This window comes from Populus alba, chromosome 11 (genome assembly GCF_005239225.2).
Source record: "Populus alba chromosome 11, ASM523922v2, whole genome shotgun sequence".
Taxonomy (NCBI): Eukaryota; Viridiplantae; Streptophyta; class Magnoliopsida; order Malpighiales; family Salicaceae; genus Populus; species Populus alba.
Genome location: NC_133294.1, coordinates 663,824 through 679,777, shown reverse-complemented (window position 1 = coordinate 679,777; position 15,954 = coordinate 663,824). Strand labels below are relative to the sequence as shown.

At 37.7% G+C, this 15,954-nt stretch overlaps 1 protein-coding gene across 2 annotated transcripts in view; it reads left to right on the top strand.

Moving 5' to 3' along the window:
- Positions 1 to 4,971, top strand: part of LOC118045263 (uncharacterized) — a 91,881-nt gene extending 86,910 nt beyond the window's left edge. The window contains exons 1-6 of one of the 2 annotated variants that reach the window (XM_073412479.1): positions 1,209 to 1,342; positions 1,523 to 2,064; positions 2,159 to 2,308; positions 2,530 to 2,703; positions 2,942 to 3,537; positions 3,756 to 4,913. In XM_073412479.1, coding sequence (XP_073268580.1) covers positions 1,536 to 2,064; positions 2,159 to 2,308; positions 2,530 to 2,703; positions 2,942 to 3,537; positions 3,756 to 4,409 — 2,103 coding nt within the window. In that variant the 5' untranslated portion in view covers positions 1,209 to 1,342; positions 1,523 to 1,535 and the 3' untranslated portion in view covers positions 4,410 to 4,913. Of the gene's footprint in view, positions 1 to 1,208; positions 1,343 to 1,522; positions 2,065 to 2,158; positions 2,309 to 2,529; positions 2,704 to 2,941; positions 3,538 to 3,755 lie in introns of those variants that run through there. The other variant, XM_073412478.1, reaches the window with a different exon arrangement.
- Positions 4,972 to 15,954: the final 10,983 nt, after the last annotated feature.

Genomic DNA, 15,954 nt, shown 5'->3' with positions numbered 1-15,954 from the left:
CTCCAGATCTTCAGGGTTGCTTCTACTTGATTCTTCACAGGCTTTCCTTATGGTTGAAGATTGATAGAAACACTTTTTCTTACACCGGGAATGAATGTAGGGATCAGCTCTGATGGGATCAAATTCTGGAATAACAGAATAACTCACAGCTGACTTTTACCATTTTTCCCTTTGTTTGGTCTCTGTTCACTTTCTTGCGTTGCAGCAGCCGTTCTTTTATGGCTTCTTTTGTTCTTCTTTCTGTTGTTGTCTTTTTCCGACTTCTTTGGCTATCTTCCCAAAAGTTAATAAAATCTCGACTATTATCTAAAAAAAACCGGGAGGATATACTATAATACCTAGTGCCAGCAAGTTGATCGTGATCTAGCAAAAGAAAAAACATAGTCGAGATTTTATTAACTTTTGGCTAATAAGAAGATAGATGACTGGAGGCAATTGCCCTTAATGTTCCTGCCGGCTAAAATATCCATATACTGACACGTAAAAACAATGTTACAATGAGTTTATCTGAATACATTTTGTGACTATACATTTGGACTAATGTGTATTAATTTGGACATAACTTAACACATGAGAGAACTAAGGCAGCCATCATTCTATTATAGTGGGATGAATGGACCTGCCGTTGTTAGCCTCTCCAATATGTCTCTTTTACAAGGACAAGGACTTGACAAATAGTTGATGCTCTCCAACATTTAACTTTTAAAAAGACGTTTTATTCTATGTATAGAAGAATCAACATAACTTTATTTTATTCTTATAAAAGTAATAAATAAGAATTCACCTTTATTATATATTCTTATAATAGTTTCATTTTATATATTCTAAAAGAACCAACTCAACCCAAAAGTTTAAGCTGTTAGATTAAATACTAAGATATTATTTATATTATTTTCTAACATATCCTTTCAAGTAAATGCATGTGAGTTTGAAACTTGCATAAATCTATATTACCATTGTGTTTAATTTTTATCAAATAAAATAAAGATGGTGAGATTCAAATTCAGAATCACTTGGTTATCAAAACTTTAAAATATCATATCAAAGAATTAATTCAATCTAAAAACTTAAACTATTAAGTGAGATAATAAGATATGATTTATATTATTCTCTAACATATATTAAACAAGCAAAACACATATACTAATTTAAATTTATTTTTTAACGAGGAATAGTTCTTTAAAAGATTGTATATATAGGGTTCTCTAACGGCTTAATTATGAAAAACTGCAAGCTAAGTTGTTTCTTTGTAGTCATCTCTCTGAAAACAAGTTTTCTTGTTGACATTGATTTTACCAAGAGCTAGCTACAGCAGCATTCCAATCATTTCCATTACTAAAAGGTATGTATGAGCATGATATACTTACAGTTCTCTTTGAGTGTTTTCTTCCGAATCTTGTTTTCCATTATATTAATGATCGGTATTATGAGTAAATACAAACCTGCTTAGGATTTCACGTAACAGTTTAATTAGCTTTGAGTTGAGATTGGTCATTAACAATAGTTACTTGCATAATTTCAGGCAGAGAGTAATTATGGGTTCTGAGGCAATACTGAAGGAACCTTATAGAGCAGCCATGAAAGGAAAATGGGATCACATGATTAACTACTATAAGAAACATTCCGAATATTTGCTATCTCCACTTACGGCCTCTAAGGAGACTGCACTTCATATAGCTGTGTGCAGCAAACAAGAGCAACCACTTAAAGATTTACTTGAAATCATGAAGGAAAACGAATTACCTTTACCTGAGACAGAATTTCTCAAGAAAACAAACAAATTTGAAAACACGGTTCTTCACGAAGCAACCATCTATGGCAATAATAAGGCTGTAAGACTCTTGGTAGAACGTTGTCCCGAGCTGCTTTCGGTTCCAAATAAGTTCGGTGAAACCCCATTGTTTACAGCTGCCGGATTTGCAGAGACAGAAATAGTGAAGTTTTTAATCAGATCCAAACGAGGACAATGCGTGGATGATGATGACGTCCTATTACCAATTCACCGCCAGAGAACGGTAGATAACCTGTCCATCCTTAGCGCTGCTATCATAGGGCAAAACTTTGGTAACAATTCCTCTCTATATTGAATTTTCAAATTTAAAAGTATGTATATATAAGATATTGTATAATTTTTGTCTTCCTAATTTCATAAATGCAGAAACAGCTTTACTGTTGCTAGAACTGGATAAATCGCTCGCCAGCTTGAAGGACAAAAATCAAATATCTACTCTTCAACTTCTAGCCGAAATGCCAGCTGCTTTTGAGAGTGAATTTCCCATGGGCATATTTGAAAGACTCATCTACTATTGTATGCCTACGCCAACCACATTATTAGACCTTACAATATTGCCTACATATTCTTGTTTGAATACCATGGACATACACATACATATATATGTATATAATTTGAACTCTAAATTATGTTGCAGGCCTTCCTCTGCACGTTCACCTAATGTAAATTAGGCTATTATCTTTGTAGCTTTTTTCTTAATAAAACTTTTGATTATTACCAAAAAACAAATGTTGCAGGCCTTCCTGTTCCACGTCACCGTGAGGTAAAATCAAAGGAAAAAGGTCGGAGCCGTGCAGGGAAGGGGGTGGGAGATCTTGAGAGCGGTCTGGGGAGGAACTCAGGAGATCTGGGGAGTGTCTCGAAGAGGAATCAAAGAGGCGGCATACTACAATATTTAAAGGTCCCTAAAGGTATTGGACACAAATGTGGCTCACTTTTATAGATGCATTTCTTCTTTTAATTATTTTGGTGTTGTTTTGTTTTATATATGATAATTTAGCTTATCTCTATTTTTTCACCTTTTTCTATCATAGACTTTTTTTTTGTTCATCCTTCTACTGTCATCATTAACATTTCTTGTCATTTCATAAAAATGGCTAGCTCTCATCCATGTTTAATTTTATTCCCTTTCGCATGAGCATGATGTAGGATGTTGGCTAGAAGGAATCTGGAACCAGAAAAAAAAGCATGTATTTGCTTTGAGATTCGCCAAAAGCCTAGTAAAGAAAGATGACTCATATGAGTTAGAGGGAGAGGAAGGACGAGATGGAAAACAAACCGTTCTGCTCTCATCACAAATCATAACAGGAGACCTAAATAAAGAAGAAGAAGGGCAAACTTCTAAAATCTCTAGCGAAGCAAAAGAAATAAAAAATGTCCAATGTCCAACAGCACAAACTTCTTTAATAAAGTCATCATTAACTATTAATGTGGAGAGCCCATTGTTTACTGCAACTAGAAGGGGAATAATAAAGATTGTAGAGATGATAATAGAACTACATCCTCATGCTATTGAGAAGCTCAATAAGGAGGGTCGGAGCATTTTGGATATGGCCGTCATGTATCGCCAGAAAAAGATCTTCGATTTTCTGAAGCAACAGAAAATACCTTTGGCTAGAATGCGTCGAGTTGTTGATAGTAAGGGCAACACATTGTTGCATCATGTTGCAGAGAAGGGGCAAAACAGTGGAGTAACGAAGCCTGGGCCTGCACTACAACTTCAGGAGGAGTTGCAATGGTTTGAGGTGAGCCCTTTTCATCCCTTTGTCATTACTTGATACAAGTTATAAGAGCACCAATCCTATTAAAACATTTGTTTCAACTAAATAATCCAATCCAAGACTACTTAGGGAAAAATTTAAATATTATTCACAATTAAAAATTATCTGCACGAGTACTAGCATTTCTGTAGTTCGTAGTTTTATTTAGCAATAACAATCATATTTATCTCCCAATTTTGCAGCAAGTGAAAAAGGTAATTCCTTCTAATTATGTCCCGCTCCTGAACGAAGATGGAAAAACTGCAAGAGAGTGCTTCGAAATAAAGCACACGGAGCAACTGAAAAAAGCACAAAAATGGATCAAGGAAACATCTCAGTCCTGTTCAACTATAGCTGCACTTGTTGCTACTGTTGTCTTTGCTGCTGCCTATACTGTGCCCGGAGGTTCCGATGATAATGGCAAGCCCAACTTCATCAACTCTCCCTATTTTTTGATTTTCACTGTCTCTGATGTTGTCTCCTTAGCGAGTTCTTTGACTTCCCTAGTGGTGTTTCTCTCTTTGTTGACCTCTCCGATTGAGCTACAAGATTTTCACATCTCTCTTCCTCGAAAACTTATTGTTGGCTTCACCTTCCTCTTCTTTTCTGTGATAACGACCATGCTATCCTTTGGGGCAACAATTTTGATACTCATTCAATCAGAGAGGAAGTTGACAACATTACTCCTTTCCATTGCTTCATTCCTTCCAGTCTTAGTATTTGGAATAATGCAATTCCGTCTGTACGTCTCATTTATGGGCTCTACATTAAACATTCTCAAGATAGCCTGGAAAGCTCATTCATCGTCTCTTGTCCCTTGCCTACCATGGGGAAAAAAGCTCCTTCGAGAAGATTGACACGGGATATATAACTGGCATGGATGTTCTTCCTCTTTCTTGTTTGTTTGAATCTCTACCATTGATCAGTTTCGTGATATTTATGTGGTTTTGTTCCCTTCAATGATGGCCTTGAAGCCAGTATGTAATATATATAGTGTGTCATGGGGTGGACTTTAACTAATATGATGTCAAGCTTGCTTCAATCGGTTACTTGTTACAAAATTGGGTGTAAGTTTATGGTTATGATTAAATATTGTTGAGTTGATTCAAGTGAAATAAGTATAAAAAGGGTAGGGCTTGCTTGACATCGCTACATGATGCTAGCTGGTCATAAGGCCAAGGGATTGCTTGACATTATGGTTGGCGTGCTATTTAATTTATATTGTTTTTCAAAAGGAAAGTACTAAATTGATGTTTTTAAGTATTTTTCAGCAGTCGAACCATCAGTCCTGCTCCCCTACTTGCTGGGGATGTGAAGATATTCACCTGGGATTTTATAGACTCTACATGCATGGATCTGCGCACAGGAGAGTTCATGTACATGAATGAGAATATTATAGAATGTAATTATATAGGAAATATTGTAGTCATATTCTTATGTGGTAACCTCCACCTTTACTATTGTATATTGCCCTACTCATATATATAGAAAAGGTTGGCTAACCTATTAGGTTAAGCCTCCTAATTATTCTCAACTTGGTATCAGAGCCTCCTAATATTTTCTCTCTTTGCAGCCGGCCCTAATTTTCTCCCCCATGGACTCTCCTCCTGCTGCCGTTGCTCCAATCTCTCTCCTCCACCGGTGATGCATCATCACCGGCCAGCCCTCTTCCTGCTTGCTGGCTCTGCCGTTTCTCTGCCTCTTTATGGGAACACAATCTCCAATGGTTCCTCTATCAAAACACCACCATGTTTGTGTCGTTGAAACTTCACGAACACAAACTATCTTTATTGGAGAATGCAGATGAAGCCATATCTCCTTGGTCAAGGTGTTTTTTTCAGTTTGTTGACGGCTCCTTGCCGTGTCCTCCATCTCAATATGATTGATGCTTTCGGCTGATTCTTTCTTCTGCCATCAGCCCCTCTTTTTCTTCGTTGGAAGCAACAAGATCAACTTATTTTGAGTGCTCTACTCTCCTCTCTTTTCCGTGGATGTGCTGCATCTTGTAGTCGATTGTTCTACTTCACATTTTGTTTTGGCGCACGCTTGAGAAGGCACTTGCCTCTCCATCTAATTTCTCGGATCATGCAACTACAATGGCTCCTTTCAAGACCTTCGGCAAGGTGATGCATCGGTTTAGTATGTATATGCAGCAAGCCAAATCGTTATTTGACGAAATTGGCTGCTGCTGGTCGCCCAATGTCCCTTGAAGATTTCAATCTCTATGTGTTTCGTGGACTTTCGCGGTGAGTTCAAAGACTTGGTAAACTAGTCTCATAACCAAGGCTGAACCGCTATCGTATGCTGATCTTCATAGCCATCTCCTTACCCATGAGTTTCTGCACAAGAACTCTTTTCACTCCATGGCTGTCGGTTCATCCTCTTCATCACTGCTGTCTTCTTCTTCTCTGCCGCAGCAGCCACCATTGCTGCCAACACCTCCGAATTTTGCTTATTATGCCATGACTAATCACAGCCGAAACAGGGGATGTTCTAGAGGTAATTGGCGCTCAAACACCAACCGATTTCAGGCCCCAAACAGAGGTCACTCCGCTGCAGATTGGAGGCAAAATCAGTGGCAGAACAGGCGCACCTCTACTGCAGATTTTCGGCCAAATCAGGGGCAGTGGTCTGGACATGTTCGCTGCCAATTATGTTCCACTCCTGGCCATTCAGCTCTTCAATGCTATCAGTTTCGCAGCAGCACACAGCAGCCCTCTGCTCACCTTGCTGTTGCGAATGATTCTGCTGCAACGACTTGGTTTCCCGACACCGGCGCGAATCAACATGTGACGCCTGATCTTGCAACTCTAACTGATTCTGCTCCTTATCTTGGTAATGATTTCTTGCATGTTGGTGATGGTAAGGCCCTTGACATATCCCATGTTGGACATACTACTTTATATTCCCCCAAACGCTTGTTTACATTAACTAATGTTCTTCGTGTGCCTCACATTACCAAACCGTTGTTATCTGTTCAGAAATTCTGTCGTGATAATCATGTTTATTTTGAATTTCACGATTCTTTGTTTTATGTGAAGGATCTCGTCACCAAGGAAGTTTCTTCTTTCCGGTCGGAGTCATGATGGTCTTTATGTTCTCTCCGAGTCCTCGGCTACGTCAGTTCCTTCAAGCTTTTTTGGTCTCCTTGCATTTCCGCGACTGCCGACTTGTGGCATCGTCGTTTTAGGTCATCCAACTCCTCGCATTCTAAATTTGTTAGTTTCTGATAATAAAATTATTTGTACGTCTAAACGATCTTTTACTCAATGTCAAGCATGTCATTAGGCAAGTCATCCCGTTTGTCATTACGACCGACGGGTCACAAAACTTCTACCCCACTTGAATTAATTTTTAGTGATGTTTGGGGCCCTGCTCCAATGTTTTTTCTTCTGATGGTTTCGTTATATTTTTTTATCTTTGTTGATGCGCACACTAAATATATCTGGTATTATCCGCTTGTTTGCGAAATCTGATGTATTTTCCACGTTTCAACTTTTTCAGAACTTGGTTGAGCGTCAGTTTTCTCTTAAAATTAAATCTGCTTCAAACTGATTGGGGTGGTGAATATCGTCTAATTAAATACATTTTTTCAAACAATTGGTATTCATCATCGATGTTAATTTGTTCCTCATACTCATGAACAAAATGGCACAGTTGAACGTCGTCATAGACATATTGTCGAAACTGGCCTAACCCTCTTAGGATAGTGTAATGCCCCATTGCGTTTTTGGAACTATGCTATGGAATCATCGGTCTATCTTATTAATCGAATGCCTACTCCTGTTCTTCAAAATAAATCTCCTTTTGCGTGTCTGTTTCATCGCACTCCTGATTATAATTTTTTCTACGCACTTTTGGGTGTCTTTGTTTTCCATTTTTACGTCCATATCATGCTCATAAATTAGACTTTCGGTCTTCTCTTGTGTGTTTTTAGGCTATAGCTCGTCTCATCTTGGTTATTCGGTTGTCTTGATTTAGAGTCTGGTCGTGTCTATGTCTTCCCGTCATGTTCGTTTTCATGAATGTGTCTTTCCTTTTCAAAAGTCTGAACAGGTAACAACACCCCCGGTTCCCCACTCCACCTACCTATCTTCTATCACTGCAACCCCCTTCCTGTTTTCAGCCTCTTCCTTCCTAACTCAGCAAAACACACAACTCACTTTGCCCCTTGCCGCAACCCCCCAGCTTGCTCCCCTGCCCGTTGATTTAGCCGACCCTGCCTCACCACCCCACATAGCCATCTACTAATCACCACATGCTTGTCTTTCCAATGATTATTATGCAGGAACAGGTTCTGACTTGCAGGATTTTCAGTTGCGGCACAACCCCGCACTCCCCGGCTTCACCTCCTGGTCTGCAACTTTGTGTTGATCTCTCCTCTTATCTCTCTCCAGCCACATTCCAGGTACAGGTGTTGCTACTCCATGTCCCCGCTGCTCCCTAAAACACCCTATGGTTCTTCGTCCGAGACAAGCCCAAGACAGCGCTGATCACCACCACGGCAGCCACCTCTGCTGCTTCCTTCAGTCGGGGTAACTTCTCCTCCCTCGCATGAGCCACTTTATTTTTTTCCTGATGCTAACAGATATGAGGCGTGGCATAATGCTATGCGAGAGGAAATTCAGGCCTTACGTGCAACAGAACATGGACTTTAGTGCCATTTCATCCGTCCATGAATGTTGTTGGTAGCCGTTGGGTCTACAAATTAAACGGCAAATCTGATGGTAGCATTGAGAGGTATATAGGCGCGCTTGGTTGCTAGGGGCTTCACTCAGCAAGAAGGTATTGATTACTCAGAAACTTTTAGTCCTGTTATCAAACAGGCAACAGTCCGCTTAGTGTTCTCCATTGCAGTTTTCGAGTGGTTTGCGAAAATTTCATCAGCTTGACATTCATAATGCATTTCTAAATGGAGTCCTTGATGAAGAGGTTTACATGAAACAACCTCCAGGTTTTGTTGATTTCTGCACTCCCAGGTCATGTATGTCGATTGCATAAATCTCCTCTATATGGGTTTAAAACAGGCTCCGCAGGCTTGGTACACTCGTCTGAATGATTATCCATTGGTTTTCGTGCTTCTAAAGTGGATACCTCATTGTTTATCTTCTCTGTTGGTAGTGATATTTGTTATCTTTTGGTTTATGTTGATGATATTCTGCTTACGGGTAATAATGGAACTCTGCTACAACAACTCATTCAACTACTGAGCTCAGAATTTAAACTTCGGGATTTGGGTGATGTTCATTATTTCTTGGGTATTGAAGTGCAGTGTATTGGTCTGGGACTTATGCTTTGTCAACATAAATATACACTTGATATCCTCACACGAGCTGGTATGTTATCCTGTAAACCAGTTGATACTCCTATTTCGGCATCCAAAGCCACCATTATGCCGGATCCATTGTTTTCTGATGCTACTCGTTTTCGGCAACTTGTTGGTGCTCTCCAATATCTCACTTTCACACACCCGGATATTTGCTTTGCTGTTAACCAGGTCTGTCAATTTATGCATGCTCTTACAGAATCCCATTGGGCTGCCGTGAAAACGCATCTTGCGTTATCTCCGTGGTACGGCATCACATGGTTTACATATTACTCGCAGCTCTATCCTTTGCCTTACACGGTTTTACAGATGCAGATTGGGCAGGTAGTATTGAGGATAGAAAGCCTACAGGTATGGTTTATCTTGTGTTCTTTGGTCAGACGCCAATTTCATGAAATCGAGTAAGCAACGCACTGTTGCTCGTTCTTCGACGGAAGCTGAGTACAAAGCCTTTAGCCGATGGCACGACTGAAGTTATCTGGCTTCAGTACTTGTTAAAGATCTTCAAGATTTCCGACTTGGATAGCCTTCTGCCCCTATTATCTGGTGTGACAACCTGTGGTGCCAACGTATTTGTCCGCAAACCTATATTTCAATGCTCGCACAAAACATATTGAGATTGATTATCATGTTTTGTCCGAGATAGAGTTGCGAAGAAGGAGATAGTCAGATTCGTTTTTATTTCCTCTCAGGATCAACTTGCCGATGTCTTCACTAAGCCACTTCCTGCTGCTTCATTTACTGGCTTTTTAGATTCAAGCTTCGAGTTGATCCTCCACCCTCAGCTTGAGGGGGCGTATTATAGAAATGTAATTATATAGGAAATATTGTAGTCATATTCTTATGTGGTAACCTCCACCTTTACTATTGTATATTGCCCTACTCATATATATAGAAAGGGTTGGCTAACCTATTAGGTTAAGCCTCCTAATTATTCTCAACTGAGAACACTTCAATATAAAAAGTACAAGTATGAGCTAGTTATTTTTCTTATTTTTAACCCCTATAGAATTTCAATTGATGAGAAGCTTCCTTATTAAAAAAAAAAAAACTAATTTCCTCTAGCATAATTTAGATGTCATACATATAAAAAAATAACATGTTTGAAAATCTTTTTAACATAATAATAAACGTGAAAGGGAAGATAAAGGACAACAAAAAGATAGAATTGATATAACTTGTTTTGTTACCGTAAGATTAGAGTTGGTGCATGATGGGCTACGAGTACACAAAGCCCAAAACCAATTTTGTTTTAAACAAGAATACAATTATTTTTCTAGCAATAACTAAAAGCATGTGTTTTTTCTAATGGATATGCTTCGAACATATCTAGATTAGTGAATTTGAAAGATTAATAAAAAGTCATGACTGCCATGTGTTTATGCAAAAAAAATCATTTCACTTGCGTACAAGGATTTATTGCAAAAAAAAATATGAAATGCACTCGTGGAAATCAATCATTTTCTTAGAGATATATGCTTTAGTGAGTATGCATACCCAATACATAGAAAAACTTGAAAAAATAATATCGTCCAGAAAATCTATAAATTATAGAGATGATTCTCTCCATTCTTTTGTGATTCAATGAAAATATCTACCCCATACATTTTTGTTTGAGGCAAATGTTTAGAGGACATGTTATACATGGATATATCCATTAGAGAGGTTAGGAATCACATATGCATCCTATATAAATTTCTATTGTCTTTTTATTTTTTAAAAAATTTAAAATATTCATTTATTTAATTTCTATTTAATTCAATGCAAAATACTTGTTCAACCTTTTAAAAAATATATAAAACAAGAATACATGTTGAAGCTTCAATATACGAAACTTATTTTGTTGAAAAAAATCTTAAACATTTGCCTAAAAATCCCTCAACACGGACTAAAAAAAGTGAAGGTTTTGAGCAATCAAATAAAGATCTGCCATAATTATATGGGGATCTACCATTAAAATATTATATAGATAGCATAACAAGACATATTTATAGACCAACATAAATAACTAGTTTCAAGAGAAGTTTGGTTGCACACTAAACAAAAAAAATAGCATTAAAAGATTATAAATTTTTATCCGATTGTTTATTGGATTGCGTTTAAATATTTTTTGGGAGATTTATGAGGCTCAGTTCTAGTATAGCAGGCCTAAACTTGCTTTAACTAGTTGAACTTAAAAACTCTAAATTGGGCCTCGAAGATGTTTATTGAGCCTATTTTGTTATTTTTCCTTGATTTTTCTAGATTTTATGTTTTATAAAAGATTTTGATAGGTTTTTCTTTTTATTTAGGGATGATGATTTTCTTTTCTTACTAAGGTCGGTCTCATGTTATTTAAAAAGACTTGTAAGGCATTACTCATTAGCCTTATTTTCAATGAATAAAACTATGACTTAGAGTTCTAGTGGGATAACTCCTATTTTGACAATCTCTTTCCTTTCTTGTCCTTTTATTTTCTTATATTTGAGTTTCTGTCTACATCAGTAGCATTTTTGAGCAACAATACTCCTTTATCCCAATTGGCATCCTAATTTGCACTCTCTTATTTCATTTCTTTATTCATCACTGACAGAAAAATGTACAAGTGCTTGCTCGGAATATTCCTCTCGCTAAACTCTATATTCCTGAAACTCTTCTGATTAAGTTTGGCTGCTTTATAATGCATCATTATCTTGTTATTCAAGCTGTGTCATCCATCACACAGCATAAAGTTGCATGCTGTGTGAATTTGTTTAAAAGGACAAAGAATCCATCAAATGTGGAATGAAGTTCAAACCGTACACGTATTATCAAGTCAATAATCTTTTTACTTCTGCTAAACAGTTAGTACTAATGGTGTTGAATTTTTCTGCGTTTGAGCATGCATATATCTCCGTGATACCACAGCTCTGTGCTATAAAGCCTGATACGTGCTGGCCCTATTCTGAAGAACAAAAGGGTTGCATATAGTATAGAATTTAGTTAAATCAAGATGTAAAGGTAAGCGTGGAACGCGCCATTGCAGTAATGAAATTAAAGAAGAAATTTGTGAAGCAAAGATTATTCTTAATTAGCTGTAAGGCATGACGTGCAAAACGTGCTGCTTTTGGATGAAATTGCACTAATGAAAAAAAGGATGGACAAAGATAGTGCTAAAATTCCATCAACGACTTCCATATAAAAGAAAAGAAAAGTATTCGATTAAGGAATCAAACCAGATTTTATCATTAAAGTGATGCTTCTGAAAGACAAATCAGTATAGATGGTCTTGTAAATCATTCGAGTTCAGGAATCAAACTAAATTAATTTAAAAAATGGCGGGATCCATTCGATTCTAAGCCTTTCTCGTGACAAGAAAATATACAAAAAACTGACAGTTGTTTGGGGGAATATGATTCATACTCAAATGAGGAATATCATCAAAAAGCTTGTTTTTGCTATGTCATTTTCTTTCAGTCATCTGCCACTGTCAACAGGATGAAGAATTCTTTCAACATTACTTAATTATATTCGAAAGATCCTCCACAGGATGAAGATATGAGTGGCATCTCATTCAGAAATGGTGACCAATCAAATCGCCAAATTCAACGGTTTGGTTGAAGTCATTAAATTAATTATATTAACAATAGACTCCGTATCATAGAGTAGATATTTTTGGTGGGAGAGATCACTGGTGATTGGCTTTGAAACACTTAAAGAGAATAAAACCACACTGTTTTATTTCAACAACAAAAAGCTTAACAATAAACTAAAAGCTCTTAAACACACCCTCTCTTTTCTCTTTTAGTGTTTCTCTCTTTTATATCTTTCCACACATAATAACATAAACTTGGCTGCCTATTTATACACGAAATTAAAAGTAAAAAAAAAAAAAAATTCAAAAGTTTAAGTGTGAACATATATAGTTGTTAGGTGGTGTGAAAAAGCATACTAGACTAGCATTAAGACCTAGTCTGACAAGCGTTGGTGGCTTGTCGTCTGCCCTTGATCTCTTGTTTTACTGGATTGAGTTTAATGCAACAAATTCCCCCTTTAAACTCAGTCGAGGGACTGTGATTGCTAAGCATGAACTTCAATCTGCATTATCTATAAATAGAGTTTCTCTCTAATCCTTCAATGGCTTTTGTGAAGATTTAATCTGCAACTTGATCATATTTGTCTTGAGGCAGTATATCGGAAGTTCAAGTTCTTTTCTTGTTCATCTTCACATTGCTCTCGGATAAATTACGTGAAGTGATCCATATATCATAATGTGTTTACTTCTTTCATGATACACTGTGTTCAGTTGACTAATGCAATGCAATCGATTATCAATATAAAATCTCTGTAGGATATTTTCTTTGAGGAAATCTCAAATGCTTCAGCGTATTTCTTAACTATATTAAATGGCATACAGTTTGAGTTTGGCAGCAACATACTTCAGCTTCAGAGCTTGATAAACGTTACTATCGATTGCTTCTTGGCTGTTGACCATGTGAAAGATGTATGTCACACGTCGGAAAATCCTGGCGCGGATTTTGGGTCATTGGCTGCGATTTCTTTCGGTTTCTCGTTTGCTTGATATACATCGTCGGAGTCGCCCACCGAGTAATTTATTGAAGGCTACTAGTGAGAACCAGATTTACTGGTCCTTGTTAGAGATTCACCGTGTAAGGCGACTACAGTTGTGTTAGGAAGGTATTAGCACCCCTAACGCCACCCTACCTGAGGTAAGCTGCTTCGTGGACTTGATGTTGTGTAAACCGAAAGTTTAATAAATTCGATTCAATTCATCAATTTTAGAAATACTAACACTTACATGTAAGTTCCATGATTCTTTATCCGTGAGCAAATCAGGGAATATTAAATTTTCTTTCTTATTCTTGCAATTTTATCATAAAAAAAACATTCATTAAACAAAATACACACCAATACATTTCACTTTCAAGCTTCATGACTTGATGTGATTTTTTAAAAATAAAATCGTTTACCTCAATCTTTAAGGCTTTGACTAAATCAGTCCTAATTAGTTCCTACAATATATGTAGATACATTTTGTCTACATTTTTCATGAAAATACCAACATTGATTTTTATTTATCTGTCTCCTTTAGATATTTGTGCATATAAATTCAAATATTAAATTCATTTTTTTTTTCAATAACCTTACATAAAAAAAATACACCAACACACACACACATTTTCTTTTTCTATTATTTATTTCCTCTTTCTTTTCTTTTTCTTTTCTTTTCTTTTTTTCCTTACATCCACGATACAAAATACAATTTCAAAACAAATAAACAAAAAAATTACATTAAAATTACAATAACAGCCCCAAAACAATATGGAATTTACAGGGAACCCCTTCTGCAAGCCCGGAACAGTGATTTTCAGCAAGATTTCTGGGGAGGGACCAGTGGTGGGCATCCCTCCACGCCACCATCGTCACTTCGGCGCGTGGTTCACACGCCGCCGTGAAATCCAAACAGAGTGGAGTTGCGTGTAATGCCCTTCCTCCCATCTTCACTTTCACTGTCCCCCGTCACCTCTTGCAAATCTAAGAAAAACACAACAAATGGCAGTTGATTTTAGCTTTTTCTTCCCGTTTTCTAATTACGCCCTCTCTCTCTCTCTCTCTTCTCCTTTAGATTTGCTTCACTGTAGATTTGTTCGTTCTTCCAATGGGTTTTCTCGCCCTCCCCTCTGCTACTGGTAGCTGGTAGGAGGAAGGATGGCTGCTGATCTGCAGGCGCCGCTGTGTTCGGGCCGCCGCTGGAGTCTGTTGGGTCTGCGAGCTCTGTCGAGGAAGGAGGCGTTGCTGCATGATGAGACTGAGGGAAGACTAGAAGAAGACAACGGGGCTGCCGCTCGTGTTTCGGCTTGAGGAAGAGAGGAGGAGCCGCGGGGCTGGGTTTGTCGGTTCGTTGAAGAAGAAAAACCCAAATCCAAGGGGGGTCAGGGCGCTGCTTCTCTTTTTGTTTGGCTTGGGGGGTGGAGAAGATGAGAGGAGAAAGGGGTGGGGGCGGCTTGGTTGGGGTTCTGTTGCGTTGAGAGAGGAAGACGAAAGCTTCAAGGATTCGGGTTTTGGGAGATGGAGCTAGTGGCGATGGGGGCTGCGGTGAGAGAGGGTGGATGTGATGAGGAAAAAAGGGGAGGAGAGTATGGCTGGGGCTGTATTGTTGGACAACTATTGTTGGTTTGGTGAGGGGAGGAAGGTCGACTATGGCTGGTTCGAGGGGGAAAAAAAGTCAGAAGGAGGGGCGATGGCTGCTGGCGGCCGGTTTTTATTGGTGCGGGGGGGAGAAGAAGAAGTTTATTAGTTTTTTTAGGGTTTTCCCTTTTTTGTGTTGCCTTCCCTAAATTGCAAAATGCCTCCCCAATTACAAAATGCACCCCCCTCTATTTTGCAGTTTTGGGACCTATATTTATAGGCTAAAAATTTGATTTAGGGGCTCAATAATTGGTTCCTCAACTTTTTGTTTTTGTAAAATTTTGATTTTTCTTAATTTTCTTTTTTTGTATTTTTTGAAACAATGCGCATAGATTCACAACGTCGACTCAATAGAGAAAAATCAATGTATTTTAAATTGGACGCGCAGTGAAATAGTCGACACGCGTTCAAAACTCTTATGAAAATTTAAATTCTTTTTTAGACAACGTTGGAAAATGCTAAAACGACGCAAAATATATTTAAAAATATATTTTTTTGGATTTTCATTGTTTTTTTCGTTGTTTTTGAATCCATTGTTGTTTTTCTATAATTATTATAAAAAAGGTGGGTTCAAAAAATTGTGCCTGGATAACAACAATGCATATTCCCATGAAAAAGATAAATTTTTCTCGTTGGCTTATTCCTTTCATCCAAATCTTTACCTAATCACTAGCTCTCCGAGTAGCCAACAAGATTGAAGTTTTTATTTGAAGTAATAGAACATACCTTCATTTATCGTTCCTTTGATGCAGCGAAGAATTCTCTTCGCTGCGTTCAAGTGAGACTATATCTCCATATATCTGTTGATAAGTCCTACTCCATAGAATAATTATCCAGTCATAGTACATGTCAAGTACTCTCAAGCTGATTCCTACTAAGGTTTTTAAAGATAGGTTGGAGGTCAAAAT